Source organism: Capricornis sumatraensis, chromosome 19 (genome assembly GCF_032405125.1).
Source record: "Capricornis sumatraensis isolate serow.1 chromosome 19, serow.2, whole genome shotgun sequence".
Classification (NCBI taxonomy): domain Eukaryota; kingdom Metazoa; phylum Chordata; class Mammalia; order Artiodactyla; family Bovidae; genus Capricornis; species Capricornis sumatraensis.
The window spans coordinates 64416198-64441835 of record NC_091087.1 but is presented as its reverse complement, the minus strand read 5'-3'; the positions used below and the strand labels follow the sequence as shown (position 1 = coordinate 64441835).

The 25638-nt window shown below is 45.8% G+C and overlaps 1 protein-coding gene across 1 annotated transcript in view; it reads left to right on the top strand.

Annotated features, from left to right (window-relative positions):
• LGMN (legumain) overlaps positions 1-25393 on the top strand; it is a 40493-nt gene extending 15100 nt beyond the window's left edge. The window contains exons 3-14 of the mRNA XM_068991092.1: positions 9716-9813; positions 10913-10994; positions 12356-12441; positions 13554-13629; positions 14231-14293; positions 16370-16436; positions 17327-17445; positions 17533-17622; positions 19675-19875; positions 21734-21904; positions 23960-24027; positions 24318-25393. Coding sequence (XP_068847193.1) covers positions 9716-9813; positions 10913-10994; positions 12356-12441; positions 13554-13629; positions 14231-14293; positions 16370-16436; positions 17327-17445; positions 17533-17622; positions 19675-19875; positions 21734-21904; positions 23960-24027; positions 24318-24360 — 1164 coding nt within the window. The 3' untranslated portion in view covers positions 24361-25393. The remainder of the gene's footprint in view (positions 1-9715; positions 9814-10912; positions 10995-12355; positions 12442-13553; positions 13630-14230; positions 14294-16369; positions 16437-17326; positions 17446-17532; positions 17623-19674; positions 19876-21733; positions 21905-23959; positions 24028-24317) is intronic.
• The last annotated feature ends 245 nt before the right edge of the window (positions 25394-25638 follow it).

The following is a 25638-nucleotide window of genomic DNA, read 5'->3' as shown; positions in this document are numbered from 1 at the left end:
GTGTCTGGCTTCTTTCACTGGCATTATGTTTTTATAGTTAATCCATCTTGTTACAAAGTATCACTCTTATATTTTAAGAAAAGAAACAGATGGAGAGCAGAGCTGAGCAGGACTGAACTGGGGGAATGCAGTTATCCCAGGAGGGCTGTCCTTGTACAAGCCAGATGCTGGGCAGGGCGGTCCGGACTGTGGGTTGTGGACTTGCATACACCCCCAGGTGTAATTCCTGTTCTTCCCGCATCTGCTGTATTAGTTTGAACAAATGATGTAATCTCACTCCAAACCTCTTGATTCTCCTCTGGAAAATCTGAGGTGGTGGTGGGCTCTGTGAGTGAAAGTCACTCAGTCCATGGAATTCTCCAGGCCAGAGTACTGGAGTGAGTAGTCGTTCCCTTCTCCAGGGGATCATCCCAACCCAGGGATCGAACTCAGGTCTCCTGCAGTGCAGGCAGATTCTTTACCAGCTGAGCTAGCAGCCCCCTCGCCCCCACCCAATGCCCAGACTCAGGGCTTAGCAGTGCTCAGAGCATGTGCCAGGAAGGGGTACTATACCTATTCCTCTCAATGAGCAGCCCATGAGAACTCTTCCCAGCCCCTAGCTGGCTTGAAGGTGGATGCCAAGTGATGCCAAGTATTTCAAGAGCATGCCAAGTATTTCAAGAACAAGTATTTCGCCTTTGCCCCAGGCTGGTTGCTCTTAGTCAGCTTACAGTTGGCCTGAGGTAGGGCGGCACGATCAGTGACTGGACAGTGACCTCCACCAGGAAATCACGGGATGTATCAGCAATCCCATCTGAACTCCTTACTCCTGAGAGTTGAGTCAGCAGTCTCTGTTCAGTGTGGCCCAGAGGGCTCTGCCCTTTATGTCAAGTCTTGCTCAATACCTTCCTGTCACATGGCATTTCTCCTATGGCATTTCTGTTTTTAAGGGGAAAAAATGCACAGAGATAAGATATGCTCCAGAAAAGTCATTCAAGTAATCTTTAGCACTGTCTCCAAGTCACTTGACTTGACTTAACCTTACTTTTATTTCTTTTGGGTGTTAGTGAGTGCTTGACTCCAACCAAAAGCCCTTTTGAATTGAGAAGGTTGGGAAGAAACCAAGTAACTCCAAGGACCCAAGAGAGGATCTCTGCTTGGCTTTGAGACCGCTGTGGTGGGGGAAGCCCTGAGCCCTTCCTGAGCCTGTCCCCATCTGTGAAATGGGCATAACAGAGTCTGCCTGTCAGGGCAGTGGTGAGGAGCCCAGGAATATAGGGGAGCACTAACTGGATAGGCTGAATATATTTTCTGAAATATATGGTCTTATTGAAGCGTGTTTTACAGATTGTACATCATTCACCCATTTTAAGTGTTCAGTGATGTTTTGGTGCATTTAGCAAGCTGTGCAAGCATCACCATAAATCAGTGTTAGCACACTTCCATCTCCCCAGTAAGATCCCTTGAGCCAATTTCAAGTCCCTAGCTGGAGGCAACTCCTAGTATACTAGTATACTTTGTAATTCTGTAAGTTTGCCTTTTCTGGACATATCACATAAATGGGGCCGTGCAATGTGAACTTTTGTGTCTGGCTTCTCTTAAGGCCATGTTTTTAAACTTTATCTGTATAGTGCATGTCAACACTTCATTCCTTTTATTGCCAAATAGCGTTCCATTGTATGCTTACATCACATTTTGTCTGTTTACCACTCAGTGGATATTTGGGTTGTTTCTTTTTCTTTTTTTTTTTTTTGCCTATTTGAAGCATTCTGCTAAGCACATTTGAGTACAGATATTGGTGTGGGTTAATGTTTTTGCTTCTCCTGGCAGATACCTAAGAGTAGAATTCCCAGGTCCTAGGGTAAATTTATACTTAACTTTTAAAGAAACTTAAACCATTTTCCAAAAGGGCTGCATCATTTTACATTCACGCAAGCAGTGGATGAAGCTTCCTGGTTTATCCTCACCAACACTAGTTATTGTCTGTCTGCTGTGACGTGGTAGCTCCCTGTGGTTTGAGTTTGCATTTCCCTAATAAGTAATGATTGTGAACATCTTTTTATGTGCTTTTCAGTATATCTAGTTGGGTGAAATGTTTATATAAATCTTTGATCTGTTTTTGATTGAACGAGTTGTTTTATTGAGGTACAAGAGTTCTCTGCATATTCTACATACAAATCCTCTCTCAGATATGTGTTTTGCAAACTTTTTTTCTCACTCTTGTTGCTTATCTTTTCACTTTCTTACTGATGTCTTTTGAAGCACTAAGATTTTGAATGTTGTTGATGTCCAGTTTACCTTTTTTTTTTCTTTTATAGACCACACTTTTGGTGTCATATCTATGACATCTGTGCAATTACAATTGAAGATTTCAAAGATTTTCTCCTGTGTTATCTTATAAAATGTTGTTGTAGCACTTACATTTGAGTATGATTCATTTTGAGTTAATTTTCATATACGGTATGAGGAGAGAGTCTAAGATCATCTTTTTGCATGTAGATATCCAAAATTTCCCAGCACCATTTGTTGATAAGATTCTCCTTTCCCAGGGTAGTTCTGAAAACAGGAAGTGAAAGTTCTCCAGCTTTCTTCTTCTTTTTCAGTATATATATATATCTATTGCAGTTATGTACAAATTTTAGCATTATCTTGTCAATTTCTGAGGAAATCCCTGCTGATCAGTTTTTTTAAAAAATTTTTGAGGGGGAGAGGAGAGGTATTTTAACTTTTTAAAAAATCTTTTGTCTGTACCGCAGGGCATGCGGGACCTTAGTTCCCCAACCAGGGATCAAACCCATGCCCCCTGCAGTGCAGACACTGTAAGTGTGGAGTCTTATCCACTGGTGGTGTTAGTTGCTCAGCTGTGCCCAACTCTGCGACCCCATGAACTGCAGCCCACCAGGCTCCCCTGTCCATGGGTTTTTCCAGGCAAGGATAGTGGAGTGGGTTGCCATTTCCTTCTTCAGGGGATCTTCCTCACCCAGGGATTGAACCCAGGTCTCCTTCACTGCAGGTAGCCTCTTTACTGACTGAGCTAGTTTTTTAAAAAGTTTAAGTGTGGTATGTCTTTTGATCCATGAGCATGAGATATCTCTCTGTATTTAGATCTTTAATTTTCCTCAGCAGTTTTATAATTTTCAGTTTACAAGTCTTGCACTTCTTTTGTTAAGTTTATTCCTAAGTTGTTTTGTCTTTTGGTGAACCTGCTTTTTGGTGTCTAGCAGGAGAGATAGCTAATAGGCCAGTTTGCACTGAGGTGAGTAGGTGGGTGTGCCTGCTCACTCCAGTTTCATTGAGAAGGTTAAATCTGACATAATATTGGTTTGATTTTTTTTCTTATGAAATAGAAAACAAATATCTATATAATGTGCCTTCAATGTAAAGAATAATAATAAAATGAATACCTATGTAGTTTGTACTGAAAGGTTGTTGCTGAACCACGAATGACGCTGGGATTCTTGGCCTCCAGAGGAGAATTCAATCTGGGGCCAAAGACAGGCTAAATCGCTCAGAGCTTTTGTGAAATAAAGTTTTATTAAAGTATAAAAGTGATGAGAAAGCTTCTGACAGAGACATCAGAAGGGGACAGAAAGAGTGTCCCCTGGCTAGTGTTAACAATGCAGTAAAATACCTTTTAATTAGTTATTACAATGAATCAAAAGAATGTCTGGAGGTTGTAAAGATCTTACTAGACCCACTCCCATAATTTACATTTTAAGATAACAGGATTCAGTTCAGTTCATTTGCTCAGTCCAACTCTTGCACCCCATGAATCACAGCACACCAGGCCTGCCCATGCATCACCAACTTCTGGAGTTTACTCAAACTCATGTCCATCGAGTTGGTGATGCCATCCAGCCATCTCATCCTCAGATATGCAGATGACACCACCCTTATGGCAGAAAGTGAAGAGGAACTAAAAAGCCTCTTGATGAAAGTGAAAGAGGAGAGTGAAGAAGTTGGCTTAAAGCTCAACATTCAGAAAACGAAGATCATGGCATCCGGTCCCATCACTTCATGGGAAATAGATGGGGAAACAGTGGAAACAGTGTCAGACTTTATTTTTTGGAGGGCTCCAAAATCACTGCAGATGGTGACTGCAGCCATGGAATTAAAAGACGCTTACTCCTTGGAAGAAAAGTTATGACCAACCTAGATAGTATATTCAAAAGCAGAGATATTACTTTGCCGACTAAGGTCCGTCTAGTCAAGGCTATGGTTTTTCCTGTGGTCATGTATGGATGTGAGAGTTGGACTGTGAAGAAGGCTGAGCGCCGAAGAATTGATGCTTTTGAACTGTGGTGTTAGAGAAGACTCTTGAGCGTCCCTTGGACTGCAAAGAGATCCAACCAGTCCATTCTGAAGGAGATCAACCCTGGGATTTCTTTGGAAGGAATGATGCTAAAGTTGAAGCTCCAGTACTTTGGCCACCTCATGAGAAGAGTTGACTCATTGGAAAAGACTGATGCTGGGAGGGATTGAGGGCAGGAGGAGAACGGGATGACCGAGGATGAGATGGCTGGATGGCATCACGGACTCGATGGACGTGAGTCTGAGTGAACTCTGGGAGATGGTGATGGACAGGGAGGCCTGGCGTGCTGCGATTCATGGGGTTGCAGAGTCGGACACGACTGAGCAACTGAACTGAAGTACTGGAGTTTCAGCTTTAGCATCAGTCCTTCCAAAGAACACCCAGGCTGATCTCCTTTTGAATAGATTAGTTGGATCTCTTTGCAGGCCATGGGACTCTCAAGAGTCTTCTCCAACACCACAGTTCAAAAGCATCAATTCTTTGGCGCTCAGCTTTCTTCATAGTCCAACTCTCACATCCATACATGACTACTGGAAGAACCATAGCCTTGACTAGATGGACCTTTGCTGGCAAAGTAATGTCTCTGCTTTTTAACATGCTGTCTAGATTGGTCATAACTTTCCTTCGAAGGAGCAAGTGTCTTTTAATTTCATGGCTGCAGTCACCATTTGCAGTGATTTTGAAGCCCAAAAAATAAAGTCAGCCACTGTTTCCACTGTTTCCCCATCTATTTCCCCTGAAGTGATGGGACCAGATACCATGATCTTCGTTTTCTGAATGTTGAGCTTTAAGCCAACTTTTTCGCTCTCCTCTTTCACTTTCATCAAGAGGCTTTTTAGCTCCTCTTCACTTTCTGCCATAAGGGTGGTGTCATCTGCATATCTGAGGTTATTGATATTTCTCCCAGCAATCTTGATTCCAGCTTGTGCTTCCTCCAGCCCAGCGTTTCTCATGATGTACTCTGCATAGAAGTTAAATGAGCACGGTGACAATATACAGCCTTGATGTACTCCTTTTCCTATTTGGAACCAGTCTGTTGTTCCATGTCCAGTTCTAACTGTTGCTTCCTGACCTGCATATAGATTTCTCAAGAGGCAGGTTAGGTGGTCTGGTATTCCCATCTCTTTCAGAATTTTCCACAGTTTATTGTGATCCACATAGTCAAAGGCTTGGCATAATCAATAAAGCAGAAATAGATGTTTTTCTGGAATTCTCTTGCTTTTTCCATGATCCAGCGGATGTTGGCAATTTGATCTCTGGTTCCTCTGTGTTTTCTAAAACCAGCTTGAACATCTGGAATTTCACGGTTCACGTATTGCTGAAGCCTGGCTTGGAGAATTTTGAGCATTACTTTACTAGCATGTGAGATGAGTGCAATTGTGTGGTAGTTTGAGCATTCTTTGGCATTGCCTTTCTTCGGGATTGAAGTGAAAACTGACCTTTTTCAGCCCTGTGGCCACTGCCGAGTTTTCCAAATTTGCTGGCATATTTAGTACAGCACTTTCACAGCATTATCTTTCAGGATTTGAATGAAATAGCTTAACTAGAATTCCATCACCTCTACTAGCTTTGTTCATAGTGATGCTTTCTAAGGCCCACTTGACTTCACATTCCAGGATGTCTGGCTCTGGGTGAGTGATCACACCATTGTGATTATCTGAGTCATTAAGATCTTTCTTGTACAGTTCTGTGTATTCTTGCCACCTCTTTTTAATATCTTCTGCTTCTGTTAGGTCCATACCGTTTCTGTCCTCTATCGAGCCCATCTTTCCATGAAATGTTCCCTTGGTATCTCTAATTTTCTCGAAGAGATCTCTAGTCTTTCCCATTCCTCTGTTTCTTTTCCTCTATTTCTTTGCCTTGATCGCTGAGGAAGGCTTTCTTATCTCTCCTTGCTATTCTTTGGAACTCTGCATTCAGATGCTTATATCTTTCATTTTCTCCTTTGCTTTTCATTTCTTTTCACAGCTATTTGTAAGGCCTTCCCAGACAGCCATTTTGCTTTTTTGCATTTCTTTTCCATGGGAATGGTCTTGATCCCTGTCTCCTGTACAGTGTCACGAACCTCCGTCCATAGTTCATCAGGCACTGTATCTATCAGATCTAGTCCCTTAAATCTGTTTCTCACTTCCATTGTATAATCATAAGAGATTTGATTTAGGTCATACCTGAATGGTCAAAGAATGCTCAAAGAATGCTCAAATTACCGCACAATTGCACTCATCTCACATGCTAGTAAAGTAATGCTCAAAATTCTCCAAGCCAGGCTTCAACAATATGTGAACCATGAACTCCCTGATGTTCAAGCTGGTTTTAGAAAAGGCAGAGGAACTAGAGATCAAATTGACAACATCCGCTGGATCATGGAAAAAGCAAGAGAATTCCAGAAAAACATCTATTTCTGCTTTATTGACTATGCCAAAGCCTTTGGCTGTGTGGATCACAATAAACTGTGGAAAATTCTGAAAGAGATGGGAATACCAGACCACCTAACCTGCCTCTTGAGAAATCTATATGCAGGTCAGGAAGCAACAGTTAGAACTGGACATGGAACAACAGACCGGTTCCACATAGGAAAAGGAGTACGTCAAGGCTGTATATTGTCACCGTGCTTATTTAACTTCTATGCAGAGTACATCATGAGAAACGCTGGACTGGAAGAAACACAAGCTGGAATCAAGATTGCCGGGAGAAATATCAATAACCTCAGATATGCAGATGACACCACCCTTATGGCAGAAAGTGAAGAGGAGCTAAAAAGCCTCTTGATGAAAGTGAAAGAGGAGAGCGAAAAAGTTGGCTTAAAGCTCAACATTCAGAAAACGAAGATCATGGTATCTGGTCCCATCACTTCAGGGGAAATAGATGGGGAAACAGTGGAAACAGTGTCAGACTTTATTTTTTTGGGCTCCAAAATCACTGCAAATGGTGACTGCAGCCATGAAATTAAAAGACACTTACTCCTTGGAAGAAAAGTTATGACCAACCTAGATAGTATATTCAAAAGTAGAGACATTACTTTACTGACTAAGGTCTGTCCAGTCAAGGCTATGGTTTTTCCTGTGGTCACATATGGATGTGAGAGTTGGACTGTGAAGAAGGCTGAGTGCTGAAGAATTGATGCGTTTGAACTGTGGTGTTGGAGAAGACTCTTGAGCGTCCCTTGGACTGCAAAGAGATCCAACCAGTCCATTCTGAAGGAGATCAACCCTGGGATTTCTTTGGAAGGAATGATGCTAAAGCTGAAGCTCCAGTACTTTGGACACCTTGTGCGATGAACTGACTCATTGGAAAAGACTGTGGTGCTGAGAGAGATTGGGAGCAGGAGGAGAAGGGGACGACCGAGGATGAGATGGCTGGATGGCACCACGGACTCGATGGACATGAGTCTGAGTGAACTCTGGGAGATGGTGATGGACAGGGAGGCCTGGCGTGCTGCGATTCATGGGGTTGCAAAGAGTCGGACACGACTGAGCGACTGAACTGAACAGAACTGAATGGTCTAGTGGTTTTCCCTACTTCAATTTACATCTGAATCCTGATAACAGGATTAGCCAGAAGGTTTTTAGGAAGGAGAAATTGTCCTCAAGCAGGATGCATTGTTGTTATATAATCCTTAGCACAGAGTTTAAACTTAGTTGTTTGTTGTGTATAAAAAAACCGTTTTATGTGACTAAGACTAAGGAATGTAGAGGGAAAAAAAAGTTTGTCCTTTTCTCCTTGAGAATTCCAGACCCCTCTCTCCTTGGGGACCCCCGGACTTCTTATCAACCTGCCTAGGAATTGACTCTCTCAGTACCTGACTGAAGAAAAAGAAAATTACTAGTATGTTGTTCCCTGTCTGGTCCAATCTTGACCCTCCCAGAGGGCAAGTTCCTTAGATTTGTTTTGCTTCACTTAGAGTTTTCCATCTGTGTATTTAACTAAACAACATAATGTTTACTTTAGCCTCTTTTGACCTTTATATGAATGTAATCATAGTGAATATTTTTTTTTCTATCATTTGTTCTTTTTCTCGTTATGTTCCTGAGATTCATGTATCTTGAAGCATAGGTTGTATTTCATTCATTTTTAGGTATTCCATTTGTGTGATCTTTATGGTACTCCCATTATACGAACATCGGACAGTTTATTTTTCTGTATTCTCTGAAAGCAAGATCAGGTTCTGGAGTCAGAATGCCTGGGATCTTTCACTCTGAGCCATGTGACTTGGACAGGTCACCTCCCCTCCCTCAGCTTTGATGACCTCACTGTGAAATTGGAATCATTATCACAAGGGGGTGTGATGATAATTAAATGAGATGGTACATAGAAAGTCTGAGCATAGTACCTGGCAGGTAGAACAAAGTCCATAAATGTATGAGTTTTCATATTCTGTTATTCATCTAATATTCATCTAATTCATATTCATCTAATAGCTCTTGAATGCCAGGTCTTGGACTCACCCACACAACATTTAGCAACTGTATTTTGAGCACCTATTTTTGCTATAAAGTTTTGGACATGTACAGGCAGAATGCTGGATTTGGTGGTGTGTGAGCTTTATTTCAGTTGCTCTGCTAAGAGCTGTTTAGAACGTGATTTGTGGACATCCAGTTTCTGAAGCCCTCTTCTTTAGAGAGGCAAGTAACTGGGCATGGCATTTCTTTTATACTCTGCCCTAGGAAAGACATAATTAAATAAAAGCAGAACGTTGGGTAACATTTTCCTCTTTTGCCCTCAAATGATTTACATGTCATGGAGTGTAGTCTGTATCATCTCAAAAAGGAAGCAAAAATTGTCTTGGCCTTTTTATGGACAAGGAATCTCATTAGCAAAGTTTTTCTTTGACCTTTACTATGGTCACCCTTGTTATTTTTTTTAAACTAAAGAACACATTCCTCATTTTAGTTCCTGAGCTGAATTTTTGAGTTTTTCACTCAGTTCTCTGAACAGCAACTGTGGTGGTTAAGGTTACTGGAACCAGCAGAATCCTGTGTGATACAGAACTAACCACTAAGCTTTTAATCTGTTGGTCCATCATTCTGTCATTCTGTTCTTCAGCCCTAAATCAGTGCTTTCAGGAGACTTTTCTAGGGTGTGGAAAATGAAAATAACTTATTCAGGACTTTCAAAAGCCCTTGTTTCCTGTAGATGTGGTGGTGGTGGGTGGTGGTGGTAGTTGTGTGTGTGTGTGTGTGTGTGTGTGAGAGAGTAGTCCACATTTTACACTAACTGCCTGATGAGAGTTTCATGGTGAAGGGTGGATTTTTAAAAATTGCACTGAAAAAGATGAATGAATGTGTTTTAAACTGATTTAAAGACCTGACCAATAGGGAGTGGGACACAGCACGTCTTCCATGAGAAAGAACACATTGCTCGTGAAAACGCTCAAATTGGCTTCTTCTGGGCAAAATCTAACACTTGACAAACCCCTTCTCCCAGGCAGATGCATGCCACGCCTACCAGATCGTTCACCGAAACGGGATCCCTGATGAGCAGGTCATCGTGATGATGTATGACGACATCGCCAACTCCCACCAGTGAGTATGGAGGGCTTTGAACTTGATGGTGAGGAACTTTAGAGCGTTTTAAAAAATACACATGGATTCTCAGGAATTCTTGGTTGGGCAGCCTCACATTAGAATGTAAGCTGAGTCCCAGCTGAAATTCCACCCACCAACTTCATGTAGAGCTTTGACCATAACTTGGTAGAACCCAGCAATGACAGGGACATAGCAAATGGTAGTGAAGGTGCTGAGGCTCGGGCTTTGCAAGGCTTTAACGCATGGGTTCCCTCTCGGCTTAGAGAACTAACTCATTACTAGGTTCTGCGGTACTTGTTCCTGAGCTCTGTGCTGGGGCGCCTTGGAGGCCTGTACACAAGAGGCTCCTTTGTAGCTTAGATCCTCCCACCCTTCTTTCTATACCTATTTCCTTTTTTAAAAAATTGCTGAATTTAATTTTCCAGACTGTTCTCTCATGCCTGCTTATCTGATTTCTTGAGATCAGAAACAGCATGTATGGGGGCTTCCCTGGTGGTGCATTGGTTAACACTCCGAGCTTCTGTGCAGGGGGCTCAGTCCCTGGTCAGAGAGCTAGATCCCACATGCCAAGTGGCTCACCCTTTCGTCCCCCCGCCAAAAAAAAAAAAAGCAGCAGCAGGTACAGGTCTGACTCTAACCTGTTCTAGTCTCACAGCTCCTCAGTTCCTAACTGTGGCCTTTCCGATGATCACATGATTGTTCTTAACCCATTCTGAGCTTTAATGCCTAAGCTCTTGCATCAAAGCCTTGTTTTCTGTTCTCTCTCTGAAAGTAGGTTTTCTCTGAGAGATCTCTTGATGAGATCTCCCTTCCAAGATGCAAGCTGGTGTCCAACAGGAGGCCAGGCACACAGGGGCCTGGCCTCCTGTCCTCAGTTTACAGAGCTCAGCCCTTCACTGCTCCGGCCAGGACTTGTGGGATCCCAAGACCCTCGGGCTACTAAAACCACATGTTGGGGACCTGGGTGGGTGATGAGAAGTGTCTGTGACAGTCATGACTGTTTAGTCTTTTTATGCATAACCGGAACATATTTATGAAGACGCAGATTTCAGAGATATATAGAATTGTGTGCTTCACTGCATCCTTTGATTTTCAGGAATCCCACCCCGGGAACTGTGATCAACAGGCCCAACGGCTCAGACGTGTACCACGGGGTGCCGAAGGACTACACGGGCGAGGTGAGACAGAGCTCGGGGTCAGAGCCGGCAGGGTCTGCTTTGTTTCAATGATGATTTCCCCCTCTTTCTTGTTCTTCTGGAATCAGAACCTCATTAGACGGATTTCTGGCCAACGTTTTGTGTTTATATTGAGATTTGTGCCTGAGGCATAATTTCTGTGAATTTTGAAAGAAAGCAGAGAGAAAAGAAAAAAAGTGTTAGTGGTAGTCTACCAATCTTTTATTTCTAGTTTTATTATACTTTAAATCTCAATAGTTTTCTTTCTATAATACCTGATTTTCTTAAGATACTGCCATTAATCTGATTATAAATTATTTGTGTCCTTTTCTGAAAATCAGCTTTCTCAAATGCCAGCCCTGGTGCAAAGTAGTATCTCTGGATTTTGCTGAGATAGTTTCCCACCATTATTATAATAGTATATCACTTCCAAAGAATTGTATCCTTCCCAATTGATTGAGGGTATATATTGGGTTGGCCAAAAAGTTTGTTCGGTTTAAATAAAAATAAAAGACATTTTTTATTTTCACAGTGAACTTTATTAAACAATATATTCCTTAACCAAACAACTTTTTGGCCAACTCAGTACATTGGTACATTTTTTAAAACACTATAATTTCATTAGCCTCCTGGATTTCATACCCTCTTTTTCTTAATTTCAGTGTAATCTTTTAGGAACTAATATTCCTTGTGAGAGAGAAACATTTCTGTGAAATTTGGCAGTTCTTCCAGTTTTATTTTTCTCTTTTAAATTCAAGAACAATTAAATCAGATGCATCATTCATATGAGATAGCTGATCCCATTTTTATGAAATTGTTTCCATAGACTTATTTAAGGAAATGTCCAAAATTTACATGGTGGAATTTCTGGTGATTTATATTCTTTCCTCTGTGCTTTTCTGTAATTTTTTTTTTAATAATCAGATATCATTTTACAAAGTTGCCTTCAAGGGGTGTTTTTGGGATTCAGCCTTTGAGGAGGCAAGCCAGTTGCAAAGGTCGGCACTGAAGTTTCCGTCTCCATCTTTGTTGTCTCTCTGAGGCCACATGTTCTTCCTCTGCTGTTTGGCCCTCCCTCCCAGGATCTTTGGGTTTTTCCTCCTGGACTTGATAATGGTCAAGAAGGAATGGCAGGCTTGCTGAACTGCATCAGCCAAAGGCAAGACAATGCTTGAGACAAGGTCATGCACGTGTGCCAGGAACACTGACCTTGCTTTGGGTCTTTCTTGGTGGCAGAGTATTTGCCCTTCATCCTTAAGCCTTGGAGGTGTGTGGTCATGGCCTGGGCCCTCTGCTACAGACTCAGCACCCGCACTGATTTGAAGTGTCTGCTGCATCTGATTTCGACTCCCAATTTTTCGTAGAATGTCACCCCGGAGAATTTCCTTGCTGTGTTGAGAGGTGATGCAGAAGCAGTGAAGGGCATAGGATCTGGAAAGGTCTTAAAGAGGTAACGTCTGTTTATGGCTGACCCTGTTTTCTGAATGACCTGGTACTCCAGAATCGAGAATTCATACAGGCCTTGTTCTTGCTTCCGGCCTGTTTACTGGTGAGAGATTGCAGCGTGGGGACCTTTGTCCTGACAGCCTGCACAGAACCTGTGGCTTCTTTCGGCAGCCATTTCTGTAACAAATTAACCCTATGATCCAGGGTCCCTTGTTACTCTTAATGAAGTGTTCCCCATCGCTTAAACCTGCTACCAGTCTATTGAAACACCCTGAGACCAGTGTGAAGCTCTGCGGCCAGTCAGGTTGCAGGACCCCCACCCAGCCTCCCCCCGACCTTGTGCTCTGATGGCAGGTCAGCCCAGTGGGAGGAGGACATTGATAAACCTCCATGTTGGAGAAAACTCACCTCGGTGCTTGCCCTGCTCTCCGTGGGTGAGGGATGTCTCGTGTAGCATCTCTTTATGAAGCATTTTGACGTAATGTCAGGGAGCTCAGGAGCATGGCCTCAGAGTCTCAGATACTAGGCAGCTGGTGCTGCTCCCCTCGTATCTGAGGGGAGACCTGGACATGGGTAGCTCGTGTGAGTTAGAGCAGAGAGGGATGTCTGAGCGGGATGAACCAGGTTGCTTCCCAGTGAGTTCTTACATCTCTGCCATCTTGGAACAGGGCCCTTAAGTGAGGGAGCACCAGTGGGCGTCCCAGGCTGTGTGCAGGCTGAGGGCCCTGGAGGGCAGTCGGAATTGCAGGACCACGTTTGGCGGCAGGTCCTGGCTCCCGTACTCATTTTGGGGATGTCTAGTAGGAGAGTGTGGCTGCCTGGGGTGAGGCCCAGTGGCTACAGGCCCCCACTCTCGCGACCACCCTGGGCTGTCTGCTGAGTCCTGGCCTTCCAGGCTCTGGGATATGCCTCTTGGTTCAGAGTAGTATTCAGTGGGATCAAAGGGAACAAGCCAGACAGCGGTCTCTTGTGCTCCTCCTCCTACCTGGTTGAGAGACTGTGATCCCCAGGCTTCTCCTTAAGTTTTTTGATTGGGGTGACTTTTCAGAGACACAGAGGCAGAAATAGGAAATGGCCCGCTTCGACTCTCATGCTTGTCTATGTGTCTCTTGGCAGTGGCCCCAAGGACCACGTGTTTGTTTACTTCACGGATCATGGAGCCACTGGAATACTGGTGTTTCCTGACGAAGAAGTGAGTTTCTTAATGTTTTAGAAACAAGCCATGGGGTACTCCCAGAGGTTCTGCCTCTGCACTCTCACTGCCAAGGGCCCGGGTTCAATCCCTGGTCAGGGAAATAAGATCCTACAAGCTGAGAAGGGTAGCCAAAAAAAAAAAAAGGCAAGCAGGGAGAATGGGAAACAAAACCTCCGTGTTGGCAGTACACCTGTGATGTGTGTCTCTAATGTTCTACGGGGTGGTTTGTGTGCAGCTGGTGAGTGTGGGGCTGCATTTAGCAGCTTGAAATCTATCCAGAGGCATCTCTTCTGGCAAGTTTTCCCTGTGTGTCTGCTGACATCACAGTATCAGTCGCTGTCCCTGAACTTGGGTGCCTGCACGAGACGCAGTCGTAGAACACAGCCCCTGAGTGCTCTGGACAAAGTGATAAGGAAGTACCTCTGCATGTAAACAAAGCCCTTGATGCCACTCAGGGATGATGCTGTGCACCATGATTATCTCTAAGGATTTCTAAATAAGAATTTATAAGGTATCACTAGGGCTTGATTAGTGGGTTATCTAGCACATGGTTTCTCTTGATGTGTTTGGTCTGAGTGTCCGTATTCTTACCTTTCAGCTTCATGTAGAGGACCTGAATAAGACCATCCGTTACATGTATGAACACAAGAGGTACCAAAAGGTAATGTCAGTGCTTGGGGCGGCCTTGGGGAAGGGATGTGAGGGAGGCAGTGGAAGCAGAGCCCGTGGTGCTGTGATGGGCTGTCTAACTCTGGATTGGCTGTGTTTTCTGGGGGGGGGAGGGAGGTGTCCTTTGTGTCACTCTTGACCTCTGGTCTCCCAGGAATAACCTTTTTATGATTCTTAAAGCTTCAGCTGTTAGGTCAGACTCACTGGCAATCTTGTTAAAATACAGGGTGGGGACTTTGCTAGTGGTCCAGTGGTTGAGAATCTGCCTGCCACTGCCCGGACATGGGTTGGATCCCTGGTCCAGGACAATCCCATGTGCCTGGGAGCAACTAAGTGTGTGTGCCACAACTGCCGCCCTGAGCTCTAGAGCCCAGGCGTTACAACAAGAGAAGCTACTGCAATGAGAAGCCCTCCCACTTTAACTAGAGAAAGCCCGCACACAGCAACAAAGACCCAGTGCAGTCAAAAATATAAATAAGTTAAAAAAACAAAAAACACAGTATGGACCCCACCCCCAGCATTTGGCTCAGTGTTTCTGGGGGGGAAGGCTGGCTGAAGGTCTGCTTTTCCAACAATGCTCCTAGCCCAGGGACCACACTTTGGAGATTGCTCTTTCTAGGATTGTCACCAGTCTGGGGTAGTTGGAGAGGAAAATAACACCTTATTCTCCATTTGGCCCTCTCTAGCCCCTTTTGCACCCTGTATGGAATCTGCATAGCTCTGGCATGTTTGTGTAACGTGTTCTGCTCCTGAAAATTGTACACTGCATTGGATGGAAAATCAGTTTTCCTTAGCATCATGTATGGCTCCATTTTTCCTTCATTATTTCAACGGATAGATCATGTTACTTTATAGCCACACACAAGGATATTCCCTGTAGCTCAGATGATAAAGAATCTGCCTGCAGTGCAGGATGCCTGGGTTCGATCCCTGGGTCAGGAAGATCCTCTGGAGAAGGGAATGGCAATCCACCCCAGTATTCTTGCTTAGAGAATTCTATGGACAGAGGAGCCTGGTGGGCTATAGTCTGTGGGGTTGCAGAGAGTCAGACAGGACTGTGCAACCACTACTGCTGCTACTAGCCATACCAAATTTAAGTCCTTCTGGTTTGTATGACAGCAGCATCCATAGCCTCTGGCAGCAGCTTCTTACAGCACAGTTCAGTTCAGTTCAGTCGCTCAGTCCTGTCCGACTCTTTGCGACCCCATGAATTGCAGCACCCCAGGCCTCCTTGTCCATCACCAGCTCCCGGAGTTCACTCAGACTCACACCCATCGAGTCAGTGATGCCATCCAGCCATCTCATCCTCTGTCGTCCCCTTCTCCTCCTGCCCCCAATCCCTCCCAGCATCAGAGTCTTTTCCAATAAGTCAACTCTTCGCATGAGGTGGCCAAAGTACTGGAGTTTCAGCTTTAGCATCATTCCTTCCAAAGAAATCCCAGGGCTGATTTCCTTCAGGATGGACTGGTTGGATCTCTTTGCAGTCCAAGGGACGCTCAAAAGTCTTCTCCAACACCACAGTTCAAAAGCATCAATTCTTCGGCACTCAGCCTTCTTCACAGTCCAACTCTCACATCCATACATGACCACAGGAAAAACCATAGCCTCGACTAGACGAACCTTAGTCGGCAAAGTAATGTCTCTGCTTTTGAATATGCTATCTAGGTAGGTCATAACTTTTCTTCCAAGGAGTAAGCGTCTTAATTTCATGGCTGCAATCACCATCTGCGGTATTGCCAGGAGAAATATCAATAACCTCAGATATGCAGATGACACCACCCTCATGGCAGAAAGTGAAGAGGAACTAAAAAGCCTCTTGATGAAAGTGAAAGAGGAGAGTGAAAAAGTTGGCTTAAAGCTCAACATTCAGAAAACGAAGATCATGGCATCACTTCATGGGAAATAGATGGGGAAACAGCGGAAACAGTGTCAGACTTACAGCACAGGTGTCTCCCCAAAGTGAAAGTCTCTTGAGAAATGGGTCAAGAGAGTGGACAGAGCCAAGGTGGCCTTGGTGAGAGGTCTGTGCCTGGTCGGGGGGAGTTCACTTGTCCCATTTGCCTCCTAGATGGTGTTTTACATTGAAGCCTGTGAGTCTGGGTCCATGATGAACCACCTGCCACCCGACATCAATGGTAGGTGGTGGGCACAGTGACCTCTGAGCTGGGCTGGGTGAGCACCGTGCTCCGCAGTGAAAATGGACATTTGCTGATTCTGCCTATGGGAAGAACCAAGTGTCTTACAGAAGCAGGGGCCGAGGGCAGCCTCGTGCCTAGAAGTAGGGCGATACCTGTGGGCAGCTCTGGGCTTCTACTCCTGGAGGATTAGTGGTCAGGGGGTGATGTGATATTGCTCTGTGATGCTCTGCCAGGGTCTAGTAGGGCTGCCTAAGTCCACAATTACAGTCTCTGGACTGGCCTCTGTCCTTTGCAATGTGTTGTTTGCTGGCTATCTAATCTTGGACAGATGACTTATCCTCTTTTACTCTCAGTTATCCCCATCTGTAAAATGGGGATAAAGACAGTGTCTGGTGGGAGAGTTACACTTTTTTTTTTTGGAGAGTTACATTTTAAGTGATGACATTTATCCAGCATAGCTCTGAGTCCATGGTAGCTAGATAGTAAGTGGTAGCTCATAGATTCAGTCAACCTAAATGTTTCTCTAATATTAGTAAATGTTCTTTTTCTCTGGAAATGAAATGAGGTCCATATCCTTCAAGATTCAGCTATTCTGATCTTTTAGCAGTTTTCCAAAGCAGCTTGATGTCCCATTAAGCAGGCCTGGTTGCTCATTGTAGCAAGTGTCTATCATTTGGCTTCTCTTTCTTCCACCTTTCATTTTAGACGAGTTACTATAACTGAGTGAACAGGGCTGGATGTAGGGGGGTCTCCCTGTTCTCCTTGAGTTGATCACAGGGGACGTGCTTTGATTGCACCAGGAAAGGAGGAGGAACTCAAGCTTCCAGGGGAATCCTCAGACAGCTGAGGATAAAACATGACTGACAGATGTCTTTAATTCCTTGCAGTTTATGCAACTACGGCTGCCAACCCCACGGAGTTTTCCTTCGCCTGTTACTACGATGACGAGCGGGCCACGTTCCTGGGGGACTGGTACAGCGTCAACTGGATGGAAGATTCAGACGTGGTGAGCCGTCAGGGGGCCAGCTGCTCAGTGGAGGCTTAGCTGTCAGCTGCGAGGGTCAGAGGGCTTGAAACGTTTTCATTTTTGCAGGAGGATTTGACCAAAGAGACCCTCCACAAGCAGTACCAGGTGGTGAAATCCCACACCAACACCAGCCACGTCATGCAGTATGGGAACAAGGTGAGTAGGGGCCTCACAGGCCTGACGACACCCCAGTCTTAGGCTGACTTGGCAAAGAGAACCGGGATCCAGGAGGGTGAGGAATGGCTGAGGCAGGACTGGCTCTGTCTCTCAGGGCCAACTGTTCTGGAGAGTCTGCCCAGGCTTTGGAATCAGACTCAGGTTCAAACTCACAAAGTTCTGCGGCTTTGGGCCACCTACCTGTTCTCTCCAGGTCTCCGTCTCCTCTTTGGTCTGAGCCCTAGCGCGCAAGGTGATTGGGAGCCAAAAGTTGGCGGCACATCCCCAGCACTAAACACAGACCTAGCACCTGGTGAGAGGTTAGCGAATAAGCTCTTCCCGCGAGCGTTGTGGCTCTGCCCCCTGGAACCCTGGTTGTGTCCAGCCTTCCTGCACTTGCAGGATGTTATCTTGACCCGTAGGCTCTAAATTAGAGACGTTTATCCCCTCCAGCTATGAAAGGACCTAGGTGGTCAAATAGGTAAGTCCATCAGGGCTGTCCTGACAGAGGTCACATTAAGTGGCTGCTGAAGGCTTGGGCCTCAAGTACCGCTTGTGGGGCCAGCCCTTGGGATGTGCAGAGGAGGGGGTGGGGGTGGGGGGTGCTCCCAGTAGTCTGTATGGCCAGTTGCCCTACTCCAGTGGCCTGCCACCATCTGAGAGTTCACCCCGGAATTCCTTCCACATAAGCATTGACCTTCTAGAAGAACTGGTGAGCCAGTCAGTCCAGCTATTACCTTTAGCACTTCTTGGGCAGTGTGTGGATGGGAGGGTCCTGGAGCCAGTCACAGGCCATGAGACGTGCACTCAGGAGGCTGTGGGCCTGGTCAGGCTTTTGAGAGGAGGGTAGTGGAGGGGAGGAGTGGAGAGAAGCCAGGGAGGGGTGACTCGGGGGAGGCAGGGTCAAAGATGGCACCACCCTGGCTTCGTTGGGGGATTGGAGGGAGGGGAAGTTACCAGCAGCAGCTCTTCTGCCCTGGGCTTTCTGCTCTCTGCCGTTTCCTTAGCATTGGCCATGTCTGCTCTTGGTTGAGGAGGTATGAAGGATTTTGATTTTTTGGGTGTGCCACTTGGCATGGAGGATCTTGGTTCCCTGACCTGGGATTGAACCCATTCCCCCCACATTGGGAGTGTGAAGTCTTAACCATTAGGCCACCATGGAGGTCCCCTGAAGGATCTTTTCTAAGCATTATATTTCTATATATGTATGCCTGTGTTGGGTGGCGCTAGTGGTAAAGAACCCGCCAGCCATTGCAGCAGACAAAAGAGACATAGGTTCGATCCCTGAGTTGGGACGATCCCCTGGAGGAGGGCATGGCAACCCACTCCAGTATCCTTGCCTGGAGAATCCCACTGACAGAGGAGCCTGGCAGGCTATAGTCCAGGGGCTTGCAAAGAGTCAGATACAACTGAAGCATCTTAGCATGCACACATGTATTTTATTTTTTGTTTTAGAACTGTTTCTAAATTAGTGTTTTGGTAATTAGTGATTAGTGTTGCTTGGTTTAGGAACATGCTCACTTGCAGCATTTCTTTTCCTCTTAATTGGGATCCAGTCTGCAGTGACCTCTGTGGGCAGACAGAGCCAGGCAGTCGGGCCCACTGGTTAGACCCTGATGCCAAGTCTGCCCCCCACTCTGTGGCTTTAGCTCTCCCATCTCAGTGGACTCAGACCTCAGCTCTAACCCACCAGGTGCTATGCATTGTCCTTCCTTCCTTCTGTCACTAGGGGCAGGCAGGTGAGCATAGGGGTGATGGTGACACCACCCAGCGTCACCTGTGGCTGAAATGACTCTGGTCCAAGCTGGGCGGAACTGGGGCAGTTCTGCTGCAAAGGGTGTCAGGCATCTTCGAAGTTCAACATCGGTGGATTTCAGGTGCTCAAATGCATCACCTCGCCCACTGCTGAGGACTGAACTCGTGCTTTCAGGCTGTGACTGTGACCCTCCCATGGTCCCAAAACCATGTTGGGCGAACTGTGGACTCCAGGACCCGGGGTACGTTTGGCATCTCTGCTCCTCCCACTCAAACCGACTCTTTCTCCCTCCCCAGTCCATCTCTGCCATGAAGCTGATGCAGTTTCAGGGTCTGAAACACAAAGCTAGCTCTCCCATCTCGCTGCCCCCCGTCAGTCGTCTTGATCTCACTCCAAGCCCCGAGGTGCCTCTCTCCATCATGAAAAGGAAGCTGATGAGCACCAATGATGTGCAGGAGGCCAGGCGTCTTGTCCAGAAGATTGACAGGCTTCTGGAGGTAAGTGGTGGCGAAGTTGCAGGCCCCAGCCTCACCACGGAGCGTGCGTGAGCCCCGTCTCTGCCTGCTGACCATAGTTCCATGTTGGTGGGAACCAGGTGATGGAGCTCTGGGGTCACCCTCCTCCTACCACCCGGGAATATATGGGAAACAAAACCCTCCTTTACTCACTGTGAAATGGACACAAATGAGCAGGAGAGTGGCCAGCTTTATTCTTCCTTGATAAGCTGGCCTTGACCTCTTTGAAGCAGGAAGCAAAAGGAGGGGACCTGTCTCCTGCCAAGAAGCCAAGGCACATGGATGTTTCTTTATTTACCCCTAGTTGCTTGGGAGACATTTTTACTTTGCTGCTTGGTGAGTTAGTGGCTAATCATATTAAAAAAAAAAAAAAAAAGTCCAGTCCACAAAAAATTTCTGCTGACTTAGGAAATCATAGTCACTGCCCCAAATTCTTCCTAAAATGCTTGAGCAATCTTTTATGATAACTAGGTTTGTTTTCAGTAGCTCGTCAGTTTGTCTGGAACTGGTCGAATTTCTTTTCAAATTCGAGCTGTGTGAGTAGAACCACCAGGCGTGTACTCTCGAGGCACCTGGCAGAGATTGGCTGTCCTTCCAACAAAGCCAGCTGTGCTGACTCTGCCCACCTTGCCCATTACCCCACTTTCCCCTCCCCTACCCCACCCCCACCCCACAATCAGCACAGCCCAGAGACTGATGTGCTGGGACACGGCCTGAATTTTCTAACAATGAAAAAAAAAAAAAATCTATGTAAACTGTCTTAAATGCATATATCTCATGATTCTGACAGTTAGCTACCTCAGGATGGTTTCTTTTGTTGTTGTTATCACAGTGTAGTACAACAGTTCTCATATTTTTTCCTCTTAGACCTCTATACACTCTTAAAAGTATTGATCCCAAAGAGCTTTTGTTTATGTGGGTTATATCAGTATTTACTGCTTTAGAAATGAATACTGAGATTTGTAAAATATTAACTCATTTAGAAATAATAATAAACCCATTTTGTGTTAATATACTTTCTATAAAAAAGAGTTATTTTCTAAGATCAAAAGAATGTGAGTTAGAAGAGTGGCATCACAACATGTTTTTGCAAATCTGTTTTGTGTCCAGCATAATAGAAGATAGCTTGGTCCCCGTTCCTGTGTCTGCATTCACTCTGTTGGGCTCTGTAGTTCTGGTTGAAATATATAAAGAAAGTGTAGCCTCACACAGATACATAGCTGAGAAAGGAAGGACATATGGAGCCCCCAAGAAATCTGGGGGACCCCCGTGGTCCTAGACAAGTTGAAAACTGCTGGTCTAAAACACAGAGGGCAGGGTATGTTCGGGCATGAGTGGAACAAACCCCGGCTGGGCAATGGGAGGGTCAGGGGACTCAGTTGTATGTTTTGGTTGATGTGGAAGCAGCCGCCCCTTTGTAATGCTGGTTTTCATTATCCGGGAAGAAAATGATCATTCTGTCTAAGCATTTGCTGGTTTCTAGAACAGACAGAGGTGCCTGTGAACACACAGCACCATTTTTTGGACCACAGTCTATTTTGGGACACAATTTCTATGCAGCCCCCCACCACCACCCCCGCCGCCTCAGTCTGGGCCATACCTGCCCTTCAGGTATTTAGATTTAAATGCTCCCGCCATGCTAGAAGATCCCTAAGAGGCAAGGTATTTCTGGAGGTTTCTAGCTTTAAAGAAGCCTTGCGTGCACAATTTTTGCTGCAGAAAGCATCTGTTGGCACCTCTGAACATAGTGGAGTGGGGGCAGTGTGAAAGAAGCATCTAACCAGTCCAGGGTTCTAAGAGAGACTGTGTTAAGTAAAAAAACAAAAATGTCACGTCACAGGCCATGAACATCATTGAGAAGTCAGTGCGGGAAATCGTCACCTTGGTCTCGGGCTCCGTTACCAAGGTGGACAGGCTCCTGTCCCAGAGAGCCCCGCTCACAAAGCACGCATGCTACCAGAAGGCCGTGTCGCACTTCCGCTCACACTGCTTCAACTGGCACAACCCCACGGTAAGCCCAGACCCCGGGGCCGCCGGCCTCTGCTCCCAGGTTTCCGTGGCCAGCTAGCCTGGCCTTCCTCTGCACCTTCATAGTAACCCGAGTTAGTATGGTCCACGGGTATCACACCAGGTGCATTGCCTTGTAGAAGGTTCCGTCTTGTGGAAGGAAACAGCAGCAGACCCCTTCTGTGGCCTTTGGTGGGATGTGAGAGGGGCAAGGTCGTCCAGATTCACTGACTGCCCCCCAGTCTTGGTCGCAGACACTCTTAACTGTCCCGGTGGCTGGGAGAATTTACCAGTTATAGACTATTCATCTCGCGTTTCTGTTGGCCTTTGAAGGGGACTTCCTTGTCTTCATGCTGTGCTCTCCTTGCCAGACTCCACCCTTACCCCTGCCCTTCACACCAGCCACACAGATTTTCCCCCTTTTGGGTTTGTTCTGACCTCTTCCCAGGATTTGTTGCTGAAGTCAGGCCCTAGTGCTTGGAGAAGAAAGTACCTGGTTTCTGCAGATTGTAGAATGTCAGGGTTGGAAGGTACCTAAAAACCCTTCCGCTTTGCTCAGCACTTAGGTGATGCTTGGATCCTTCAAGGAAGGGGTTATTCGCAAATGGTGACCCACAGGCCCGTTCCTGCCCACAGACTGTTGAGTTTTTTCCCTCCACAGCCTGTTTTTATAAATAAAGTTTTATTGAAATGCAGCCATAGCTGTGTGTTTTATAAATAAAGTTTTAAACTGAAGCACAGCCACAGCTGTACTCAGTCACTCAGAATCTCTGACTGCTTTCATGGTGTGGCCGAGTTGAGTAGTTCAGACAGCCCACAAAGCCTCAGATATTTACTATCCAGCCCATGACAGAAAAGTTTGCCAAATCCTGCTTTAGACTTGTGCTCTTTGATTTAGTAGTCTATAGCCTCACTGTGGGTGGCTAATTAAACATGAATGTACCTTCAGTAAAATGAAACAAAATGTAAAACTCGGTGCCTTAGCTGCAGTACCCACATTCCAAGTGTTCAGGAGCCACATGTGGTTAGTGGCTACTGAATTGAGAATGTTACAGAGTATTTTCATCATTGCAGAAAGTTCTGTCTGGGCTGTGATATGCAGACCATGATTACCCTCAGATACTTCTGACCCTTTGCGACCCATGGACTATAGTCCGCCAGGCTCCTCTGTCCTTGGGATTCTCCAGGCAAGAATACCGGAGTAGGTTGCCATTCCCTTCTCCAGGGGATCTTCCCCCAGCCGGGGGATTGAACGAGCATCTCCCGAGTTACCTGCATTGGCAGGCAGATCTTTTTTGTCCAGATTGAGCCACCTGGCAATATTATACTCAGGAGATGGTTCTCCATTATTAAGAGAATCTCAGTTTAATTTTTCATTTATTTAACAAAGCAGTCTTTTTATTTAATAACTTTTAAGTTTTCCATTTTTTAAAAATACTTTATCATAGAATGTTACTTTTTTTGCCCTTTGGAATCACAGAAAGCAAATCTCCTCTTTCTTCCTCTTGTGAGGTCGCAGGTTCCCTTGAAGTGCTTTTCAAGTTATTTCAGTCTTGGTTGCCATCTGGTTTGGCATTCACTTACCATACGTCTCCCTCGTCAGTTGTTCTAGACCCAAAGCCAGGCTGCCGGAGGAGGTTTGAGCTGACAGAGGGGAGCAGGGCCAGGAGTTTCTCATCCAGGAGTCCTTACCTGGACTTGAAGGAGCTATAGGATTGCTGTAGAGTGCTGCAAATCTGTGTGTGTGCATTTTTCCTGGGAAATGGTCTATAAATCACACCAGATTATCCAAAGTTGGGGAGGGGGGAATCCCTGACTCCCTGGCCTAATTTTTTTTTTTTTTTGGCTTTGCACCAGATGGCTCATGGGATCTTAGCTCCCCCACCAGGGATCAAACCCTGGGCCCTCATCAGTGAAAGCACAGAATCCTAACCCCTGGACATCTAGGGAAGTCCCAAGAAGCACTGGTCTAGATGCTGCACGTATTCCCAAGTTAGGAGCTGATCATATTATAAAGTGATGATGTCTGATCGTGTCTTTTTGGTTGGTTTTCCTCTAGTACGAGTATGCTTTGAGACGTTTGTACGTGCTGGTCAACCTTTGTGAAAACCCTTATCCAATTGACAGGTAAGCCAGCACCTGGCATTTAAAGGGTCAGTGGGGGTGGGAAGGTGAGGAGGTGGGGTCCTTCTGAAAGTAGAAGGGTGTATGCAGCTCTGCTGTCCCCTTCTCCATGCGGGTAGTTTGCTTCTGCCTCTCACTGTGGAGGAATTCAAAACAGATGCATCCCCAGGGGTGCTGGATTGGGTGGGTCTGTCATACACGACTCCCTGTTCCCTGGTGGGTTCTCTTTGTTTTCATTTTTTCCGAGTTGAACAACTTCCGGCTCACCACTTCCTTCTTCCGGTTTCTTACAGAATAAAATTGTCCATGAACAAGGTGTGCCATGGCTACTACTGAAACACTGCCTCCCTGAAGCTTTACTGAATGTGATCACCGTCCCTTAGAATGTGTGCTAATCAGACTGCACAGCTGGAGCCTGAGGGAGGCTCCGCTCCCCCAGCCCCAGCGGCTGCGTCCTCCCAGGGATGCTGTCGGGCCACCGGAGCCACGCTCCAGGCCTCTCCCAGGATGGCTTGCTCACCTTTACCTACTTCCCCCAGCACCTACAGGTCCTGTGTGATCCTCTGAAAAGCCCAGAGATTTGGGAAGCTCTGTGTTGAGAAGGGTGTATTTGCTTTTTAAGAGGGTGTTTTGCCCATGACGTTTAAGGAGTGAGAAGTTCACTGGGACGTCTATAGCCAGTGAAAGAGTCTTTGTTCTGTTGAATCTGATGTCAGAACCTCTTAAGTCTTCAAATGATTTTCTGGAAGAGGGACATAAATTTCTCCAAATGCAAAACTATTTTTAGAAAATAGCATAATTTTGGATTGTTTTATATTTTATTTGGCAGTAATGGACAAGTCTAAAAAATAAAGATTTATCACTGAACCTGAGTATTAATTTCAGGTCCCTGACGTTTTCATTTATGTTCCTGGCCCCTCCTGGTGGAGCCCTCCCCCTGTCTGTCTGTCTCCTATCCCCTTCCCCATCCCACTGGTTGGCTCTTCCTGCCAGCTCCCCTCTCCCCCAGCTTCCTGTACTTTTCAGCCTCCTGTGCCTTTGTTCCTGGCTGTGCCTTGTGCCCTGGAGTGCCTGCCCCTCCATCTGGCCCATCCTCAAGGTGTATCTGAAAGTGCCCTGTCTTCCTCAACTTCCTACTCTCCTCTGTCTGTTGGCGTTTGCACTTCCCTTGGGTCTTTTCCAGCATGTGTTGGGGTCTGCCATATACACCACACACAGGGTCTGGGAGGTTATCTTTGAGGGCAGAGGGTGCCTGTGTTACCCTTGTTTCTCTTGGCCTGGTGTCCCACAAGGGGTGATACCCACCCTAGCTTTGTGAAAGACATTTAAAAGGAGCACTAACTCTCCCCGGGCAGTAGAATATTATGCAGCAACAAAAAAGGATGAAGCTCTGATACAGCTCCAGCATTGAGCCCAGGAAAAGCAGCCAGTTACCTAAGACCCCTGTATTACATGATTCCGTTTGTATTTAAGGTCCAAAATAAACAAGTCTATTGAAACAGAAAATAGATGCATGATGCTGGGAACTGGGGAGGGGAAATGTGGAAACAGTCAGTGCTAATGGGGGTGTGGATTATTTGGGGGGTGATAAAAAATGTTTGGAAGCTGATCGTG